This window comes from Pseudocercospora fijiensis (assembly GCF_000340215.1).
Source record: "Pseudocercospora fijiensis CIRAD86 unplaced genomic scaffold MYCFIscaffold_6, whole genome shotgun sequence".
Taxonomy (NCBI): domain Eukaryota; kingdom Fungi; phylum Ascomycota; class Dothideomycetes; order Mycosphaerellales; family Mycosphaerellaceae; genus Pseudocercospora; species Pseudocercospora fijiensis.
The window spans coordinates 222,765-242,225 of NW_006921537.1; the positions used below are offsets into that span (position 1 = coordinate 222,765).

At 52.3% G+C, this 19,461-nt stretch overlaps 7 protein-coding genes and 1 non-coding gene across 8 annotated transcripts; 5 read left to right on the forward strand and 3 right to left on the reverse strand.

Moving 5' to 3' along the window:
- Positions 1-302: 302 nt before the first annotated feature.
- MYCFIDRAFT_204045 (uncharacterized protein) lies at positions 303-2,054 on the reverse strand. Its single transcript, XM_007929928.1, has one exon. It carries the CDS (start codon positions 2,008-2,010, stop codon positions 589-591), a length of 1,422 nt encoding a protein of 473 aa, XP_007928119.1. The 5' UTR covers positions 2,011-2,054; the 3' UTR covers positions 303-588.
- Positions 2,055-2,684: 630 nt separating this feature from the next.
- MYCFIDRAFT_21308 (uncharacterized protein) lies at positions 2,685-4,214 on the forward strand (the record flags this gene model as incomplete). Its single annotated transcript, XM_007929700.1, has 2 exons — positions 2,685-3,248; positions 3,288-4,214. Coding segments are annotated over 2 exons (1,491 nt in total), but the record flags the coding sequence as incomplete, so codon positions are not given.
- A 3,023-nt stretch (positions 4,215-7,237) lies between these two features.
- On the reverse strand, positions 7,238-7,818 carry MYCFIDRAFT_121159 (uncharacterized protein; the record flags this gene model as incomplete). Its single annotated transcript, XM_007929929.1, has 3 exons — positions 7,238-7,381; positions 7,433-7,615; positions 7,669-7,818. Coding segments are annotated over 3 exons (477 nt in total), but the record flags the coding sequence as incomplete, so codon positions are not given.
- A 400-nt stretch (positions 7,819-8,218) lies between these two features.
- Positions 8,219-10,883, forward strand: MYCFIDRAFT_155012 (uncharacterized protein; the record flags this gene model as incomplete). The annotated part of the gene is made up of 4 exons (XM_007929930.1): positions 8,219-8,575; positions 8,647-8,981; positions 9,036-10,478; positions 10,538-10,883. The coding sequence occupies 3 exons, from the start codon at positions 8,219-8,221 to the stop codon at positions 10,363-10,365; spliced, it is 2,022 nt and encodes a 673-aa protein (XP_007928121.1). The 3' UTR covers positions 10,366-10,478; positions 10,538-10,883.
- A 2,555-nt stretch (positions 10,884-13,438) lies between these two features.
- MYCFIDRAFT_51083 (uncharacterized protein) lies at positions 13,439-14,992 on the forward strand. The gene is made up of 4 exons (XM_007929800.1): positions 13,439-13,822; positions 13,876-13,959; positions 14,009-14,742; positions 14,794-14,992. Exons 1-4 carry the CDS (start codon positions 13,460-13,462, stop codon positions 14,837-14,839), a joined length of 1,227 nt encoding a protein of 408 aa, XP_007927991.1. The 5' UTR covers positions 13,439-13,459; the 3' UTR covers positions 14,840-14,992.
- A 1,448-nt stretch (positions 14,993-16,440) lies between these two features.
- Positions 16,441-16,953, reverse strand: MYCFIDRAFT_176098 (uncharacterized protein; the record flags this gene model as incomplete). The annotated part of the gene is made up of 2 exons (XM_007929931.1): positions 16,441-16,625; positions 16,671-16,953. The coding sequence occupies 2 exons, from the start codon at positions 16,951-16,953 to the stop codon at positions 16,441-16,443; spliced, it is 468 nt and encodes a 155-aa protein (XP_007928122.1).
- Positions 16,954-16,995: 42 nt separating this feature from the next.
- On the forward strand, positions 16,996-18,043 carry MYCFIDRAFT_140494 (uncharacterized protein; the record flags this gene model as incomplete). The annotated part of the gene is made up of 3 exons (XM_007929932.1): positions 16,996-17,228; positions 17,284-17,779; positions 17,828-18,043. The coding sequence occupies 3 exons, from the start codon at positions 16,996-16,998 to the stop codon at positions 18,041-18,043; spliced, it is 945 nt and encodes a 314-aa protein (XP_007928123.1).
- A 1,220-nt stretch (positions 18,044-19,263) lies between these two features.
- Positions 19,264-19,361, forward strand: MYCFIDRAFT_t50. Its single transcript has one exon. It is a non-coding gene; the product is annotated as a tRNA-Ala (tRNA).
- Positions 19,362-19,461: the final 100 nt, after the last annotated feature.

A 19,461-nucleotide genomic window follows, 5' to 3' on the forward strand; every position in this document is an offset into this window, starting at 1 on the left:
GGAGCTTTTGGGCTACTTGTCGCTAAGAGTTTCTCAGGTGCATTCGCTGTTCGAAATTACCAGCTCTGGGATGACGAGGCTCGGCGTTCAGAGTTGAGGCCTCTATTCAAGGTCGACACGACGGTGTCCTTCGGATCGACCTTTATGGTCTTTACAGGTGCGGGTCTGGACGTTTTAGACAGTGTCTTTGTAAGTCCTGTCTCATATTGCAAAGTGGTCTGGCTTGTAGTTGATCAAAGTTGCTTTGCAGAGTATCGTTCCTCGAACCAGGCACGAGGTTGATTTTGTGGATTCTCAAGGAACGAGGGATGACATGATCGTTCTAGCCATGGGCAGAGTCTTCGTAGGTCTCATTTCTAAATGGTCCATCCCACAGACGATGCTGATTCAGAGTAGCTCGACAATAGCAAGGACCCTCTATACTTCTCGGAAGTTTTCCATCTGAAGACCGAAGTACCGGGAGACTCAACAACCCGCTATATCCTCAAAGACATCATGCGCTTAATGCCACACAAGTAAGCTGGAACCCGCTGCCTGGAACGTGGGCACGTCGTCTAGAAAGACTGCGAGCTGAACGGTTCGAGGTGCTCATGTCAATGGTACTGAAATAGTTGCCCTCTGCATTGCATCTTCCAGCTCCTCGGTCGGAGAGGCAGTCTGTTGATAGCAAAGCAAATTTTGTCGACTAGTCATGGGTTCAGGCCGCCATATCAGAGCTGTTGTCTCCCCGAGTCTTCCTGCAATATGGCTGTTCATAGCCTCCAGCACCATGGCAAATCGCTCTCTTGCCTCCACGCTATAGCCTTCAAGGTCTGGAACTGTCCATTGATCGTATAGTCGACCATGTGTGTTGAGCGCTTGATACTTTCCTTGATATCTCAGGAAAAGATAGCACAGGTAGCAATAATACTTACTCGTGCCGATTACTCTTGGCCAGATGGTACAATCGCTTGTAGTCGACAAGGCGTAATGGACAGCCAACTGTACCTCGGCGTGCACATGGCAAGTCTTGGCCCATGACTCATGTGCTATTTCTGTGGGCACTGACACGTAAGGGGTGATGTACTCGATTGAGATTTCCCGGAACAATGATGGGTAGCTGCGAGCAGTCTTGACCAAGACTTTCGCTATCCTCCAGTACGCCCCTATCTTCTCGAGCTGGCGCAGTGTCTTCAAGGCTGCTGCAATCTGGGGTGTTGCATGAACATCCTCTAGCTTCCGCGCGAATGAAGCGATAGCTGCAGACTGGCAGAAGTCGTAGGTGCTTCCCACCAAGAGCTGAAGCATTTTCTGGCTGTCATCTGCCACATCCTCGAAGTTTTGGTAAGTTTCAGCAAGAGCTTTCCAACGGTCTTGAACATCGGTCCGGATCATCTTCTCTGATCGCTTCGGGTAGACGTGTTGAGCTCTGTGTATGACATTTTCGAAATCTTTCCATAGCGACTTCTTGTGAGTTCGCGCCAAGTAAGCAGGCTTGGACCATTTCTGAGACCTCAGACGGCCCAGAAGCTTCTGCTGGTGCTGCTCAATGATCAATCCGAAAATAGCCATCGCGGGACCGTGGAGGTCTTGCATGTGAAGCTCGCTCGGACTTGAACTCACATGCTGCAGTATTTCGCAGATTTTGTCCAACATTAGCCGGACACTCATATCCACCACGTCCATGCCCGCGACCCTGCAGACTAGACTGGACGCAGGGCCATTGGAAATGTGCTGCTCAAGGCAGACGGCAGCGACGCTCTGGGCGCCTTCTGTGACTGCGGCCAGATAGGCAAGATCATCAGCAACTTGCTTCTCCACAGCAAGAGGAAGGGCAGCGCCGTGGGAAGAATGATCTTCCGTATCGCCGACGCTGACACTCAGGACATCGACAGGCACCGCATTCGTTTTCTTCTCCAGGGCGACAAGATTGTTTCGAAAGTCATCCTGGCAGACGCGAGACCAAATTGTTGCTGGAGGCTTGGCTGTGTCGACTGCTTGAAGGGCGGCTGTCTCAGTGGAAAGCCTCATTGGGAGCGCCAAGAGTCACAGGCTTGGATGGCCATCAACATGTGAATAGCGGCACCTTTGTAGTAGTAATAATGGTGTGATACAAACTTGAAGGAGAGATGAGAGGGTTATGCATATAAGGAGGACAGATCGGATCCACTCTCCCCCTACCAGTGTGTTAGTCATCCTAAGTAAAGCTGAATTTCTCTAAGTCCTTCGAGCTGGATTTTTGAGACAACGCGACACATAGACATAGCGATTTTAGTAAAGAAATAGAGGCAATAGAATGCCTTCTTTCGGACTAGAATATCCACTCTATAATAAAGGGCGTAGGTAGATAAAGAAATGGCCTCAGAATTCAAGATGTCCCCACCAGAGTTTGTTAGGGATCAAATATACGCAGGCATGACCGGATAAGTTCTGTCCTCCTTATATGCAAAACCGATGAGAGGGAGGCGAACGATGGAAAGTCGAAATAAAGTTCGCACATTTCATTGGGACCCGTCAAAACTTGACGGAGAAGCTTAATTGAGTGCCGACGCGACTTTGCACGCGTTTCGCGACGGCTTTCCACTCTCTATCATCTCCACCTCGACCTCCACCTCCACCTCCACCAGCAGCAGATAATACGGAATATGGCTTCGGAACAAGTGAATACGAATGCGACTCTCGCGCGATCCTCAAGCTTCTCCCACGCATCCGAATCATCCCAGACCGCACAAGAATACATCCAATCTCAACTCTCCCTCGAGGCCGATGCCCGCGAAGCTCTCCCATACCAATTCGACACATGCACCAAACCTCTCGGTCCACTGCGACAATCGGTATACGCCTGCCTGACATGTACGCCGCCGCCAGCATCGAAACATCAGCAGTTCACACCCGCGGGAGTATGCTATAGCTGCAGCATCTCCTGCCACGGCGAGCACAACTTGGTCGAGCTGTTCGCCAAGCGCGACTTTGTATGTGACTGCGGGACCACGCGATTTGGGACATCGGATACGCCATGCAGCCTACGGCCGAATCCTGCGACGGGCAGGAAAGGCGATGTGAAAGGTCAGGAGGCGAGACCGGGCAACAAGTACAATCAGAACTTCGAGGGCAAGTTCTGCGGCTGTGGCGAGGAATATGATCCCGAGAAGGAGAAGGGCACCATGTTTCAATGTCTTGGTCTGGGTCACGTGGAAGACGGTGGATGTGGCGAGGACTGGTGGCACCCGGAATGCTTGATGGGCTTGCCGCGGACCAAGCAAGAGCATGTTGCAAAGCCGGAGCCTGAAGGTAGAGGCACTCTGGAGACTGTCAAGGAAGAAGGCGAAGATGGGGCTGAGCAGCCACTACAGAATGGCACCGAGGACCATGCGGCAGGCACAGAAGAGCCGCCGGTGCCGAAAGGCTTTCCCTCTGAAGATGACTTTGATCATCTGATTTGCTATAAATGCGCGGATGCTTTCCCATGGATCAAGCAGTATGCCGGTACGCCTGGCTTCTTACCAGCTGTGCCCGCTGACGGCAGTATTCGCCAGGATACTGGTGAAGTGCAGACCACTCAGCGCGGGGATCAAGGCGTTCCTAGCATATCTGGAGGTGATCATAGCAAGACTGAGTCTGGAGAAGCAACAGCAGATAGAAAGCGAAAGGCCGAAGACGAACCCGAACCCTCGCAGGAGAGCAATAAGAAAGCAAAGGGCGATGACGAGGCTCTCGCTGCTGATCAACCTGCAAACGCGAACGGCACGACAAAGCCGAAGCACGAGACACTCCCTCCTGCACCGTCCGGCAGGGTCTCTCTATTCCTCAAAGAGGATTTCCGGGATCACCTCTGCCGCTGTCCCGAATGCTTTCCACGACTGCCTAGACTCCCTCAATTGCTGGAAGAAGAGGATACATACGAGCCTCCCGTTTCAGAGTCAGATCAAAACGAGAACGCATCAGTCGGCGGCCGAAGCGTAGGCTCTGGCTCCATCCTGGAACGAGGTGAAGCCGCTCTCTCTGGGATGGATCGCGTTCGAGCTGTGGAGGGCGTGATGGCTTACAACCACGTGCGAGAAAAGGTCAAAGACTTTCTGAAACCCTTTGCGGAAAGCGGGACACCAGTCGGCGCAGAGGACATCAAAGCATACTTTGCCAAGCTGCGTGGTGATGAGGCGGCGATTCGTGAGGCAGCCGCCGGAGCTAGTTCCGGTGGCGCTGTTCAGGGTGATGGCCGACGTGAGCAAGACGGCTGTTAATGTATAAGTAATGGGAACAGATTACAGATTCTGCATATTGGTGAGGTGACAGGCATACAGGACGACCACACGTCACTCCAGAGCAGAAGCAGATTGATCCGTAATGCATCATACCTCATCATCAATGACAGACCTACTGTTCCTTCGTGGCACAGATCACATCTTGGAGAATGTATAGACTACTGCTGCTCTGCGACCAGCTCGAACGCCTCCGAGAAATAAGTTGGGTCATCACTTCCGCCGATTTTCCCACAAGGAAGACGATCAGCACACTAGTTAGTAACCAGAGACCCAACTCACAAATTCTCGTCCAGTAACTAACACCACCATGTCATCCGCAGTGCCCTGCACATCTATGGGGGCAATACCGTGCTTAGTCGACTGTAAATCAAACCCTACGCGACATCAGTTCTTTTTCAACAGGATCGATCTCTCGAAGATGGGCGTCGTATACTTCAGAAACTAGCAGGCGCCAACAGGCATTGAGCTCCTGAGCCCAGAGCGAAGTGAGCCATTTCCGGAATTTCTCTTTGTCTTCGTTTCGTATCAAGTAGACATACCGGCCGGATTTGGGAGAGTGCCCATATTCATTAGTTGAAAGGTCAAGTTTTTCTTTGTTTCGTGCGTTGCATTCATTTCCTTCAAGGTGTTCAGACTTCCTAGCGAGAGAAACCACTAACCTCTTACCATCGAATCCAGTATACCGTACCGTACCGTACCGTACCACCCATCATGAACGCCTCAACCACCGCCGGTCCTTCGATGGCCGACCTACCGACACCCCCAGACCCGCGTGAAAACTTCAAAATCCACGCCTTCGACCTCCACCACCAGTAAGCAACCCATCCCATCCCATTCATCGCCCAAAGAAATCTCCTACTAACTCGCTTCGTTCACTCGCTCACAAGGTTCCGAATAAATTACCCAGCCGTCAGTCTCCTCGACTGGAACACCAGGAGAGAATCCTGGACGCTAATCGCCAACCCGGACGACATGGGAAAAAGATACCATCCCGACCCACTAGTCGAAAACGAAGACGTGATCGCGAACACGTGTTACAATTCTTTGGATCGGTATCGGTTTCAGAGTCTTACGAGGGTAAGTAAGGTAGTAGTAGTAGGTAAGATGGTGTGTTTCTGACTGGGGGGCGACAGGCGGAGCACGGCGCAGCGGAGAATTTTCGACCTCTGGGACCCGTGCCCATAGCGCCAACAGGAGAATTCTTCGAGGAAAGGGTTGACAAGATGCGGTTTGCGGTGGATATGGCGGCGTTGGAGAAGTGTGCGGGGCTGACGATTCTGGGTGTGGTGCTTTTCAGAATCCGAGATGATGGAGGTCGAGACGGCACCATGAAGATCAGGATCCTACGTAGATCGCATGTGAGATGGATGAATGGCCAGGGGCGTACGGATGAAACGACATACTGCATGCGTCTGCGCGAGGAATTTTGGGCCATGGAAGGAATTGCAGTATGGCATGCTCAGATCCTCGATCTGGTGTATGGAAGGCATGATCGCGCTATCAGACACGCGGAGCTTATGGCGGGCGGCCATATGGCTGGATTGGAGCTTCCGGGAAGATTTCGCGAGCCGACAAGACGTCCGGATATGGGTCGCGCGATTGGCTTGGTGAGTGGCCAGGTGTATCGCGAGAACTTGAGGAACGGAGATGACGGCAAGTGTGCGATGTGCTGGTTGGAATGGCACGAGGTCCAAAGTCCGATTTTGAGGGTTGATTGTTGTCGGAACCTGTTCTGCAGGGATTGTTTGCTCAGAGACAGCACGGAACATGGCCTGAAATTTCGTTGCCCGATGTGTCGTCAAGCCTTCTTTGATCAGGCTGCTGTGAAGCAGGTGGCATTTGGGCTGGATAGGGAAGGCAATTATCAGCGAGATGACCAATTTGATGTAAGTCGGACGTACATTGCAGAGCATTGCCGCTGTGAAGCTGATCATTTGGTGTAGGATTGGGAGAACCACGAAAGATCTTTTGCCGATCTTGACGAAGTCGACCCTATCGTTGAAGGACCAGGTGCCGCCAAGATTCATGCCGATCCAGAAATAATGACCCATGCATTTGCATATATCACAAGCCACCACATGGACGAACCACAGTTATCCACACCAACAAGTCAGAATCCAACATGCTTTCCAGAGTTCGGTATCGTCGAGGAGAGCGTGATGCGAATAATTGATAAATTCGACAGCTTCGCCGATAAGACGAAGCAGTTTGTCACGCCAAATTACCTCTACAGAGGCATCATTAACGCCGTCAAAGATGCGCTGTCGTACCACTATCGCAACTCGCCAGTAAGTAGCACCAGTACCCAGCAGGGATGTAAAGTGGTATACATGGATGTACCCATTGGTTCCAGCTGACGTATCTTCAGGACTTCTGCACTGTTCCGCATGGCGTGCCCCTCAGTCGCGAATGGATATGGGATACTGTTGAGAGGACAGTGCTGCGACCTGGATTCATGCAATGCGCGGAACGTATCGTGCGTCGTTTGGTCTACTTTCTCAAGCACAGAGTCTGTCAGTGCGAGGTTTTCAAGCGTATGCATGTTCATGGTGATTGCCGCGAGTACTACACCACATGGATCAACCCGAGGAGAGGGAGTTGGGCTGCTGGTCAAGGGCAGAAGCGAAAGAGATCATTCAACAGCGTCAGCCCTCGCTCCACGCGAGTGAGAAGATCTGCGTAGTGAGTCCCCGCCACCTTTCTCGGGGTAGCATGCACATACAGCAGGGAAGAAATGCATCGGAGCACTGAGGAGGATTGAAAGTGCAGTGTAGGGTAGTCAATTTGTTTCAATGAACGTAGTCCGGTCAAAATTGTGTCGTTTGGCTGTCCATGATGTTGTGGCGCTCGTGATGGCTTTCTTCGAGGCGCAACTGTGCCGCTTGCCTTTGCATAAGATCTTCGTCCATCAGACCCTGTCCCGATTGAGAGTTGTAGTAGGCGGCTTCTGCTGGGTGCATGGGAGGGTAATCGGGCGGGTAAGTTGGCTTATACGGGATGCCAGGCTTGAGATACAGGATCAGGCGGAAAGCAGTGTTGCCGTTGAGGTAGTATCTGTGCAATCGCTTGGTGCGGACGAAACCGAGATTTTCGTAGATTCGGAGCGAGGGAACATTGTCGACTTCTGTTTCCAGCGCGATCTGGATGTATTATTAGTAATACGCTGCAGGGCAAGCAAGGCTGCACGGTACCTCGTCTGCATCTCTGGCAATCATTGCGTCGACAGCCATGCGAACAAGCTTGGTGGCGATGCCCCTGCCGCGGTATGCGGATTGAGTGGCCAGCATGGCGATGTAGCCTCTCATGGGGCCGCCGCGATGGGGCTCGAGCTTGCAGACGATGACTCCAACAAGCGTGTCATGCTCATCGAGAGCCTGGAGAGGTCAGTTGACACAGGCTTCATTGATCGGTGAGCAGGACGACGTACCATGAAGCATAAGTCGCCCCATTGATACAGAAAGTACCGGTACACATAGATACTGTATGGCTCGGAAAGATCTTTCGAGATCAAGGCTTTGATGGCTGGCAGATATGGCGACTCTTTGCCCGGCCCATAACAGGCATAGCGAAGCTCGCTGTCGGGCGTGCTTGTGTTCAATTTCTTTTGCTCATCGCCGGGCGGAGTGTCGCTCATTGAGATGGGAAGCTTTGGGGGAGTGCAGCGACACCATCGAATGGATCATGAGTGTCCTGTTCCGGTGATGCAGGTGGACGATGTGCCTGATCGGGCGATGGGGCGCGGTCGGTGAGAGTCAGGCGATAACGAAGATTCATGTGAAGAGAAGCTTTCACAAGACAACATTGAAGCTTGTGAAGTTGCAGTTGCACCCCACTTGCCCACCCCTGCAAGCGACGCGAAACTCTCGGCAGGCGCGGGATGACGTTGCCGGAGACGCGATCCTCCAAAATCGCGACCGCCAACTTTCTGATCCTCTTTCCCGCCCACTGATCTCGCATTTCCTGCGACAAATCCCGCCATGTCGGAGCTACGGCGGCGCATCTTTGGCACCGGCGACAGCACGCCTGCCAGTTCACGCGATGCCAGCCCGGCGCCGGCTGCGAAAGAGGCGGGCGGCGACGCGTACAGAGTGGTGCCAAAAGAGCAACTCGATCAGCTGCGAACGAAGGTCAAAGGAGTCAAGGGGCGGAAGCGGCGGAACTTCTGGATATTTGCGTTGGGCGGCATCTTCGGTCTACTGACGGCAGGCTTTTTCGCCGCGAAAGATGGAGCTTTGGACCAGCTGGTGACTCTCGCGGGACTGGAGGATATGAACTTGGACAGTCTGTTGGATGTGCTGCCGACGGGAGTGATCCGAGATGTGCGGGATATACAGGTGGGCCAGACCTCCTCTTCGGTGAATGCTTCCTTCAGAGCTGATGTGTTGACGGTAGAGTGTGTATATAGTCTCGAGAAAAGAATGCCGTCGATTACGATTCCTTCGCCATTGGTCTCCATGCACGGAATGAGGGCATACAAGCCAAGTATCCTGTGATCATGATTCCCGGTGTGATATCTACTGGTCTTGAGAGCTGGGGCACAGAAGATCAGTCGAGACAATACTTTCGAAAGAGGTTGTGGGGATCGTGGAGCATGATGAGAGCCTTGATCCTCGACAAGGCGAGCTGGAAACGACACGTCATGTTGGACAAGAACACCGGCCTGGACCCGCCTGGTATCAAATTACGAGCTGCGCAGGGATTCGATGCAGCCGACTTCTTCATCACAGGCTACTGGATCTGGTAAGGAGGAGAGAAGTGCAAACACTTCACCCTTATCCGCTGACCTTTCTTCAGGAATAAGATTCTCGAGAACTTGGCAACGATCGGGTACGATCCAACAAATGCCTTCACGGCAGCCTACGACTGGCGATTGAGCTATCAGAACTACGAGAAACGAGATCAATACTTCACACGACTGAAGAACCACATCGAGGTCGGAAAGCATGTCAGCGGCGAGAAAGTGGTGCTGCTATCACACTCCATGGGATCACAAGTGCTGTTCTACTTCTTCCGCTGGGTTGAAGCTGAGGGATACGGCAACGGTGGACCGTCCTGGGTCAATGATCACATCGAAGCATGGATTAACATCTCGGGCTGCATGCTTGGCGCGCTGAAAGATCTTCCTGCTGTGTTGAGTGGCGAGATGCGAGACACTGTGCAGCTCAACGCTTTCGCAGTGTACGGCTTGGAGAAGTTCTTGTCACGCATCGAACGCGCTGAGATCTTTCGAAGAATGCCAGGGATCTCATCCATGTTGCCTATCGGTGGTGAGGCGGTTTGGGGAGACGAGAATGGCGCACCCGATGACCGACCGGGCCAGTCGGTCACTTTTGGCAAATTCCTCAACTTCAAGGAGATCAACAATACCATGACACCCAAGAACATGACTGTGAGGGAAGCCTTGCAATATCTGCACAAGAATACCGAAGACTGGTATACCGACCAGATCGAACGGAGCTACAGCCAGGGCGTGGCTCACACCAAAGAAGAGGTCGAAGCCAACCTCCACGTACCACACAAGTGGATGAATCCACTAGAAAGCAGACTCCCTCTGGCACCCAACATGAAAATCTTCTGCTTCTACGGAATCGGCAAGCCAACCGAGCGCGCCTACTTCTACAGCGAGGAGCTCGACGCCATGAACGAGACCTCAGTCCACATCGACCCCACCGTCAACAGCCCCGATGGCGTCGTCGACCACGGCGTCGTCATGGGCGAAGGCGACGGCACCGTCAACCTTCTCTCTACAGGCTACATGTGCAACAAAGGCTGGAAAATTCCGCGCTACAACCCCGCCAACATCCCCGTCGTCGCATACGAAATGCCTCACGAGCCCGATCGATTCAATCCCCGCGGCGGCCCAAATACCGCAGACCATGTCGATATTCTGGGCAGAAGTTCGCTCAACGATCTCATTTTGCGTGTCGCTGGTGGTAAGGGACATCTCATTCGGGATACCATTTTCTCGAATATTCGCGAGTATGCTGAAAAGGTTAAGATTTTTCCTGAAGAGGGGGATGAGAGAGTCGGTGATGCTGTCTCCAACCATGGAGACGATACTACTAACACCAGGCTTGTACCTGAGGAAGGCACGACCACAGGGGAAACTAGCAGAGAGTTATAAATCGATCGATACGGCTTTTGGAGTTGGAAGGAGCGGGGGGGGAATGCTTTCAGTGAATGAATGATACCAATGATAGGCGAAAGAAGAATTCAGAAAGTCGAGGATTTGTAAAGGTTGGATCTTACCTCAGCGTCGAAGTTATAATGATTCCATTACTTACTTACGTGCACAGAGAGAGCATCGCGTTTGAAGTTGAGCAAGCCTTTAGAAATTCCGGCCAGGAAAAATTCCAGATGGCCGTCTCACGATGGAATCCGCGCGACCTCTACTCCCCTCGTCCCTCGGGTCACGGTCGCTAGGTCCTTTAAAAGAAAGAATCCGGATCCACATCCGATAACCCCCCTCCGGCGTGTCGTCGTCCCTCTTCTACATACAACCACCCTTCTAGGCCTCGAGGGGTCCCCCTCGGTCGCTATAAGTGCCGATATTGTCTAGAGAGCTTCGCATGTGAAGGTTACCGTTCCCGCAGTTTAGAATCTCTGTAACCGGACATTTGGGAAACCCCACCCTTGAAGTTCCGCATTGCATGCATGCATGCTGTTGAGTTCGGGTGTATGCATTCATTCATTCTCAGTAGTACGGAGGACGCGGTGCGTTGTTACTTCGGGGAAGGACGACGAAATTTACTTTCTCCAAGTCAGTCCGAGGGCGAGGACGGCAGTCGCTCAATGCATATGAATACGCTAAGTCATTTTTTTTCTCCCGGAGCTTACTCGAAGCTTCTTCTGTTGCTGGTATTATACATACAAAATTGATGGAGGCTTTGGCTGACCGGACCTGCCCTGCCTCCTTCTCAGGATGTATCGCTTGTAAGCTCGTGTAGATGCGGAGGTCTGACTGGAGACTAGTGAGGTGCTGACATGACGCTATACAGTCAACGGCTTTGCGTCTCCCTCCCTACCTTATCTCCATTCAGACTGTGTCTGGCTAACATCATACCGGTGATTTATTTCTTACCGCCGTGCAGATGACGAGGGAACCAGTGCTTGATTTCCTCCGGTACATTGCCACCTCGCTGTCCTTGCGATGGGACTATGGCTGCCTCTTTCGCAGGAATAGAATTCCGCTTGTGACTTCCTCTTTGCCTACCAACCCAGTTCCTTACCGATGAATTCTCTCATGCTTTCGCGGAGCTCGAGGATGGATGGATTGCGGCACGCCGGCCGCCACGCTGAGAGAGCGACGTGGCATGGCAGGTTGGAGAGGATGTTTCTCTCAAGAGCTGGCTGGGCTGTAGCATCGTAACGAGCATTCGGGCCGTGAACAAGGCTTTGTGTGCCGAGTGCAGGTTTCTTCAATGGCTGGGTGGAGACGATGGGGTATGATTCGATCGGGATGGAGAATCTAGAGGACGTGATGAACATGCTACGCGTGAGAGATGAGGTCGTATCTGTATCAAGGACCCAAAGGTGACGGTCTATGAAGAGTGCCGCGACTGTGCTCGGACATTGGCTTCAGTCAACAGCGAAATCTGCATACCAAAAGCCGTCCACTTCACTCTTCCGCGACTTCCCACTTTCCTTTCGTAGCAAGTACAACGGCCGCGCAATCTTGCTCCGTCGTCTCACTATACCTCCTCTAGTTAGACTCTCACAAATCGTTGCGAGGAGGTATCGAAGCGCCTAAAAAAGAGGTATGTTACACGTCAAGAAAACTTCTGCAATCCAACTGACACCACGGTCGAAGCGCCTGAGAAGGAGGTAGGTCTCGCGTCAAGAAAACCTCTGCAATCCAACCAACACCCCTTCGACTCATCATCCACCAGCATGGACGCAGACGACACCTTCGAAACCGCCGAAACCACCACCACCACCATCCTCACCTTCGCCCTCGCCGAATTCCGAAAACAATACCCATACATGAAAGACGCCACCCTCCAGAAGCTCCTCGAAAAGCTATCCACAACATGCTACAACGGCCTCGTCAAGCAGTAAGTCCCCACACCCACACCAACAAACCTTCCCGACCTCCTAATCTTTTCTCATCTACCAGGGAGCCCGAACACCGCGCCACAAAATCCCGCATCAACATCTTCTCCCTCTCCGCCGAACTCCGCAACGAAATCTACGCCCTCGCCCTCCCCGGAGGAAAGCGTTCCATAACGGAGAAACGCCCCGGTCTCCTCGCAGCAAACCGCCAAGTCCGGGCCGAAGCACTCTCCCTCTACTACGCCACGCCACTTGCGGGTCGAGTGTACCTCTTTGGGACGGCGAGCGACGTGTACCGGCTTCGGAAATTTTTCCAGATCATCGGACCGAGACAGGCGGCTTTGATCAAGGAGTTTGTGCTGGTGCTGGAGTATGAGGAGCTTCCGGAGAGGCGGTTGAGTCGGTATGTTCGGCTTGGGAGTTTTTGCGGGGTCAGGAGGAGGGAGTATGTTCTTGGATGTTTGGGGCTTCTTGGGTTCGGGGTGCCACCGGGGGCGTGGAGGTTGGAGAGTTGTGATGTGGAGGAGAAATTGGGTTCGTGAAGGATGGGGAAGTAAGTACAATAGACAGGGTTCGATGCGGTGGAGGATCTTGAGCTACGAGATATGAGATGGAATGGAAAGGGATGGGGCTATGGAGTATGTCTTGTGGGCCGGTAAACTAGGAATATATGCGTGGCTGGGAAATCGTGCATTTCCTCGTCCTGAACGGCTGATTCTAGAGTTTGACTTGCTGATAACGAGAGACAGAACTACGGTTCATGTCATCCAGCCGTCCGACTCCAAGTCGATCAATGGTCCTTCCTGGTCAGAGAAGTGAGAAGCAGTAGCATGATGTTTGGGACAGCGTGGGACTGAGGTGACTACTGGGAACGCATGGCCGCCTCGCTTTGTGGACGCCAAGATGTGGTCATTGGGGCTGTAACAAAGTCATACCAGCCCAAGCTGTATGTAGATTTTGGCGAAGACAGACTTGGCAGGTCTTGTCATACGTGATCGATGCGGCAAACACGTTGTTGGCAGGGTGAAAGCAGCCCTCTGGTCCAGGAACGGGTTCTTGGCGGCTGAGTCTTGGCGGGCAGTGCATCCGTTACTCTACTGTACTTCCTCTTTGTCTTCCATCATCATGGACCTCGCAGTCTCCATCAATCCTGTTCTCCATCCAGAATGAGCCCCTCCAAACGCATCGATGCCTTCCTCTTCCCGAACGGCGAAGATCAAGAACGCCTATGCGGAGATCAGCGCCTGTACATCCAGTACCCGTCCCGAGGAGCGCGATCCTTGGCCCGAACTCTCTGGTTGCTATTGACCTGCTCATGGACGGTGATTTTCATACCCGTAATCCCCGTCGCCATCGTCGCTGGACGACGTGAATGGAGCTCGGGAATCACCTTCAGCCTCAACTACGTCGCGCTCCTACCACTCGTGGGCATTTTCCGATATGGGAGCGAGATTCTCGCCGTCGACGCGCCTCCTCCTTGTCGAAAGATTTGGGATGTGGCGGTGGGAGCTTTTACGCTGGATCTGGAGGTATGAGGGTGCGTGCCTCTTGATGCGGAACGTGCAGGCTGATTCATTCTCAGGTCGCTGTTATCGCTCTCTGCCGCGGCCATGTAGACTTGACCAGAGCGTACATTGTTGGGAAGATCGTTTCAGCCATTCTTCTGGTACTGTTCAACCCTCAAGCGGCAAGAATGATGCTAACGGCTCGAAAAGTCATCAGGTATCTCCTTCCTTGTCTCTGGTCTGCGCCGGATCGAGGAGGAGGACCGCTTCAACCAAAGTGTTGCATCTACACTAGCATCATTGCTCGCTACCGCCATCGTACCGTTCGGGATTCTCGCGGTTTTAACTTTGGTTCCTGGAGAGTTCTCAGGCACGGAAGCTGTTTTGACCATGTCACGAGGCACTTCCTTCGTTCTACTCATCATCTACGCTCTCTATCACCTATTCCGCCACACTCACTCCGACATTCTAGACGAGGAGTTCAATGGCGAAAGCCAAACTTTACTCGCCACCAGGACCACTTCAAGACGACTCACTTTCTGGACCGCCGTTCCCACCATGGCCGTGACGGGCATTTTGGGCTATTTCTGCGCAACGTTCATGCTCGATGCGTCATCGAAGAGCGAAAGTGTGCCTGGCGATAGTTTCATCGGATACTGCTTGATCCCGCTACTTGCAGTCTTGGCTGGGATCACAAAGATCTCCAGCTATGCGTGGCGACAGCAGATGGAAGTCATCCTTGAGCTGGCTGCAGGTGTCAGCATCCAGATGGCATTCTTCATTGGGCCTGTCTTCTGCTTGCTCGGCTGGGCAATCGGCGTGCCGATGAGTCTCGAGCTGGATATGTTTGAATTTGTTACGTTTGCAGTCAGTGTCTGGATCTTTAACCATCTTATCGAGGACGGCAAAAGCAATTACATGGAGGGTGCAATGAGTCTCGGCCTGTGAGTCTTGTTTCTCATGAGAGACTTCATGAATCCGCTAACACTTGGCAGATATACAATTGAAGTGCTAGCTTTGTATCTCTATGGACGCCTTTGAGCACAGCGGTCACCTGGGTCCCGAAGAAGAATTAGCCAAGCTATGCAGAGTCCGCGCGGCTGCAGCAACGAGGTGTGGCAATTGGGCGGAAAGGACTAATTACTGTTGACAGATAGACACATCACCACGGCAGTTGAATATACAGAATTTTCGAAGTCGATTTCAGGCACCCTACCAAAGACATCCCAATCATCTAAGATGATAGACTGGGTTCACAGTGGCCGAAGAGCTGTATTTGCGCGCTGTATATGTGCAGAATGCTCTTCTCTGCGCATCACAATCGGTGCCTCGAGATGTCATTCAGGCCAGATGCACTTCCAGAGAGTGTGCTCGGGAAAAGTCGGAAAACGTTTGCTACACCGCCAAGTCCTTCTTGAGCAAGCAAGGTTGTCGCCTGTTTTTTGGTGATTTGTAAGCACACCCCATCTTTAGGGATTACCTATCCATTACTTAAAAAGAAGTGCCTCTCTTCGTAACAAGAGCAATTCCATTACAGCGTCCAGCGGAAGTCATCCGGTCACAGCCGATGAAAAGTGATCCGGGTACAGCCGAAGCACAATGCTTCGCCCACGCCCAGCACATCTGTCGCCTCCAGGTCCAACGATTGGATTATCTTTACGACAGAGTATCGAGTGGCGAAGATAACCCGTGGTGCTGGAGGTGTTGATGTCTCAGCACTGTCCATGCGATCGAGGAGAGTTACGTAAGGGGCGTGATCGCGTCATATTCTCGCATCGGTATGAATGTGTTGTAGAAGCTGCCCATTACGTGTCGCCTTGTCAATCTCATGATCAATCCCATCGATAGCCTTTTGACGATTGATCATGATCACAATGCCGGTAGAGGTCTTTGGACTGCTTCGAGAGGTACGGAAGCTTGTCCGGAGAAACAGAGCACAAGTTTTGGTGATCCTGCTGGGTATCATTTTGTGTGGTTTTGGTCTGATTGAATCAAGGAGAGAAGAGCCTCCGTGCTCAGATGTGTGAAGAGACGCGGCCTGCCTTTTCTTCATGTCGACCGTGAACGGCTTCGTCTGTAGACTGCCGTCGACTACATGGTTGTTAGGAGGCTGCTGTATCTTGATGGTAAGTATCTGTTGAGAGGCGATACGCGTTGTTCGTGGAGCGGATCTTAACTATTGCCGAGCCATATACGAGCGCCGACATGGTATGCGTTCGATGTGCGTCCGCTAATCATGCAAAGACGACAGCAGCTGTGTGGATCCATGGGCTCATCTGCAGTTTGACGAGAGTTGTTGTTATTCTCCCCAAAGCTTGTGCTTGGCTTGGCAGCCTCGGCGCGGCGCGGCTGTTCCTTCACGTTTGCAGCCACCACATCTCATCAGATCATAACAACTTCACGGTTCAACATCGTGCCGTTGCTATTCCATCACAATCGATTGGTGCTGCCGCTTCCCCTCGATACTGCTGCAATGCAGCTACGCCAATCGGTCAGCAGTCCTCACCGCGCTGCTGACGGCAGCAACCAACAAGCTGTCACATGCTAGATTCCATTATTCAGAAGTTCCTGAGCTGACCCTCACTCGGATATTCTAGCTGTGCAGCCAACGGCAGAGACGCGAGCAACCCGACACCACCACGTCATCCGATAGCGCTGCATCTCCCTACATACCAGCCGCAGACCATGTCAATTGCCTCATCATCAAAGCAACATGTCGCGGGCTGAGAGATGTCCAGGAGTCCGGAATGCTGTACTGTATGCTCCGCCATTCCCCGGGCTGTGTCGCCGTGAGACCGCAGAATCTCCTCGCAGGATGACAGGCATTCTCCGCATTTCTGCTCGGCCTGTACCTAAGTTCAATCCCCTCCACCATGGCCGACCAGGGCATACCGTTGTCTGACACCTCCAACCTGGCGTCCAACGACGCATATGGTCAACACAGCCTCTACAGCCTTTGTTCCCCTGATCTTATCCCACGGTCTAAGGGATATGAGCTGACTGACCTTCGTCACCGCCGTCTCCTGATCGACCAGGTGACTGGGTAGCTCCGTAGCTGTATAGCCATGTTCAAGCTCTCCGCACTTTTCGTTGTTGATATTTGGGTAGCCATTGTCCTCGACTGCTGAGTTGCGACCGATCCCACTGCTCATCATACATCTATCTAATCTGCTCCTGCACGAAAGAGATCTCGCAAGATGGCTGCTGAAGGACGTCACGACAGCATTGCACGAGACTTCCATGACGATGTCAATGGAAAGGCCCACGAAGGCGAAGATCCGGAGGAGACACTGCAAAAGATCAAGACGACGGGGACAGGAAGTGTGACGATTTCGTCGGATCTGTTCGAGAAGCTCTACCTACAGCCGAAATTCGCGGGACCACCTTTGAAGCACCCTCTGCAGAATATTCTAGGCAATCCCACGGCACTGTGAGTGATCTCCATACCTTTGCTCTTCCCCAGACATCCATTGATCCGTTGAAAGTGGCATCATTGGCTTCGAGATGTCCCTGATGCCCATCACGATGCAGTTGATGGAATGGCGAGGAGCAAAGGGCTCTCGTTCCGCCAACAACGCCGATGTCATCTTCTACGGTGGCGTTCTGATGTGGCTCGCTGGTATCCTCGAATTCATCCTCGGTAACACCTTCCCATTCCTGGTCTTCACCATGTTCGGCAGCTTCTACGCGGCCTACGGCGCTACGCTCATCCCATGGTTTGCTACCTACGCCTCCTTCTCCACAGATGTCGACAACGAAGCTTTGGGACTGACCACACAAGGCTTCAACGCCAGCTACGGACACTACTGGGCAGCATTCTGCGTCCTCTGGCTACTCTTTACCATCTGCGCGGCTCGCACGAACATCGTGTTCTTGCTCGTGTTCATCCTCATCGAGGTCGGCGTATGCCTGGTCACAGCCGTCTTCTACCATCTTGCGAACGGAAATGCCAGCAGTGCTCACGACTGTCAAAAGGTATGTGTCCAGCTTGTCCGAGTTTCCTGGCCAACGATGCTGATCGATCTTTAGGCTGCTGGCGGGGTGTTGTTCGCGTCTTGCATGGTGGGATGGTATCTGTTCGCTGCCTTGCTGTTCCCCAGCGTCGACTTCCCATTACCACTCCCACTCGGCGACCTCCAGCAAATCGTACCTGGACTGTCCGACATTCGAGCAGGCAAGACGGGAAAGAGCGGCCGCTCGATTTTCCGAAGGAAGAGGCAAGACGTCGTCGAAGACGCTGTCTAGTTCTTCCAATGTCATGGTCAATACAGTATCGGCCTTCAAAGGCTGATGCTGTAAACGAGAGATGGAGTTGTGGTGTACCATACCTGTCGGGGCCGCGATACGTGATACCCTTCTCCTGTTGCAGTAATCATGAGTCATGAGAAAAAGTCCTTTGCTGATCCATGAACACGTCTGATCGTGTATTTCACATCCTCATCAGAACAAGTGCGGCCTCTATGGTGATGACATGTCTGGCTGCCTTACAAGGCACAATCCTGCCCAGTCCAAGAGAGCCTTGACTACGCCCTGGCACAGATGTTGTATGCACACCGATAACATGGCGCAGCCAACGCAAGGCTGGACCCATTCATTGCTTTTCAAGAGCAGAAAATCCTGCCATCTCTCTACCAGTCCTCTCCACCCTTGATAGCCACAAGCGGTAACAAGTATCATCTGTGCGCTCACTCGGTGTTTCCAGGGACTTGATAACCGTTCGCATTCAGTTTATCGGTTGTATACGCACATTCTGACACGACTAGCAGATCTGATTCGCGTTAACAGTACTCTTATATCTGGCCGCTCTTTTGGGCAGTCAACCTAGTAGGCTAGCGTTTAGTAAACTACTCTCTCGATGGGTAACAATTATCAACATCCTCGAAGGAGGGCTTAGGATCCTGTTCTGCGTTCTTCTTGCCGTGCGAGACGGACAAAACTCCAATGCCTCAAACTCGAAGAAGAGTACAGATTGCGTTGCGTTGCCGGGTTCTTTACACGCAATCTTGTGCCGGTAGAGACAGGTAGCACATTCCTCTCAATTTGATCGAAGCATGCTGAAAGGGATATAGGAAGAATTCAATCGCGTTGGGGTCGATGACTCGTCGCACCACTGGGCAAGCCGCAACAGCATTTTTGGTTATATTCTGCCATTCTATAGTCTAAAAGCAGTGTGAAAATCCTTCTTATACTAAGAAGTCATGTGATAATCATGTGACTAAGCTAATGCGTTACAGCGAACAGATACTGTATACAACGACTCGGCAAACCTGCCTTGCCTGCGAATGGTGTGTTCATTCATTCATTTCGCCCGGCGCTAAATTAAGCGAGGCTTGGCAAGGCACACATTCCAGTTCCCCCTACGTCTTTGGAGCTGCTCGTGATCAGCAGATCTTTACAGTCTGAATTGTGTTACCGTCATCCAATTAGGACATTGCTTGCGTACAAGCAAGTAACACACCTTCTCAGGGCGCGTGGTCTAGTGGTATGATTCTTCCTTAGCAAGCTCTTGATATCCTCAAGACGGTCTTGGAAGAGGTCCTGGGTTCAATTCCCAGCGCGTCCAGGCTTAGTAAGACTTTCTTTTTGCTGTTGAAACGTTGCTTTTTGGTGTCAATAGATGTTACATTTTGGTTTTGCTTCGACCCTGAGCCCCTGACCTTGAT

Bases quoted from the DNA above. Each gene is read 5' to 3' on its own strand.
- MYCFIDRAFT_204045 (XM_007929928.1), bottom strand. From the start codon at position 2,010: ATGAGGCTTTCCACTGAGACAGCCGCCCTTCAAGCAGTCGACACAGCC.
- MYCFIDRAFT_51083 (XM_007929800.1), top strand. From the start codon at position 13,460: ATGAGCCCCTCCAAACGCATCGATGCCTTCCTCTTCCCGAACGGCGAA. The intron at 13,960-14,008 runs GTACTGTTCAAC...CGGCTCGAAAAG, and splicing joins TCGTTTCAGCCATTCTTCTG to TCATCAGGTATCTCCTTCCT. The intron at 14,743-14,793 runs GTGAGTCTTGTT...AACACTTGGCAG, and splicing joins GGTGCAATGAGTCTCGGCCT to ATATACAATTGAAGTGCTAG.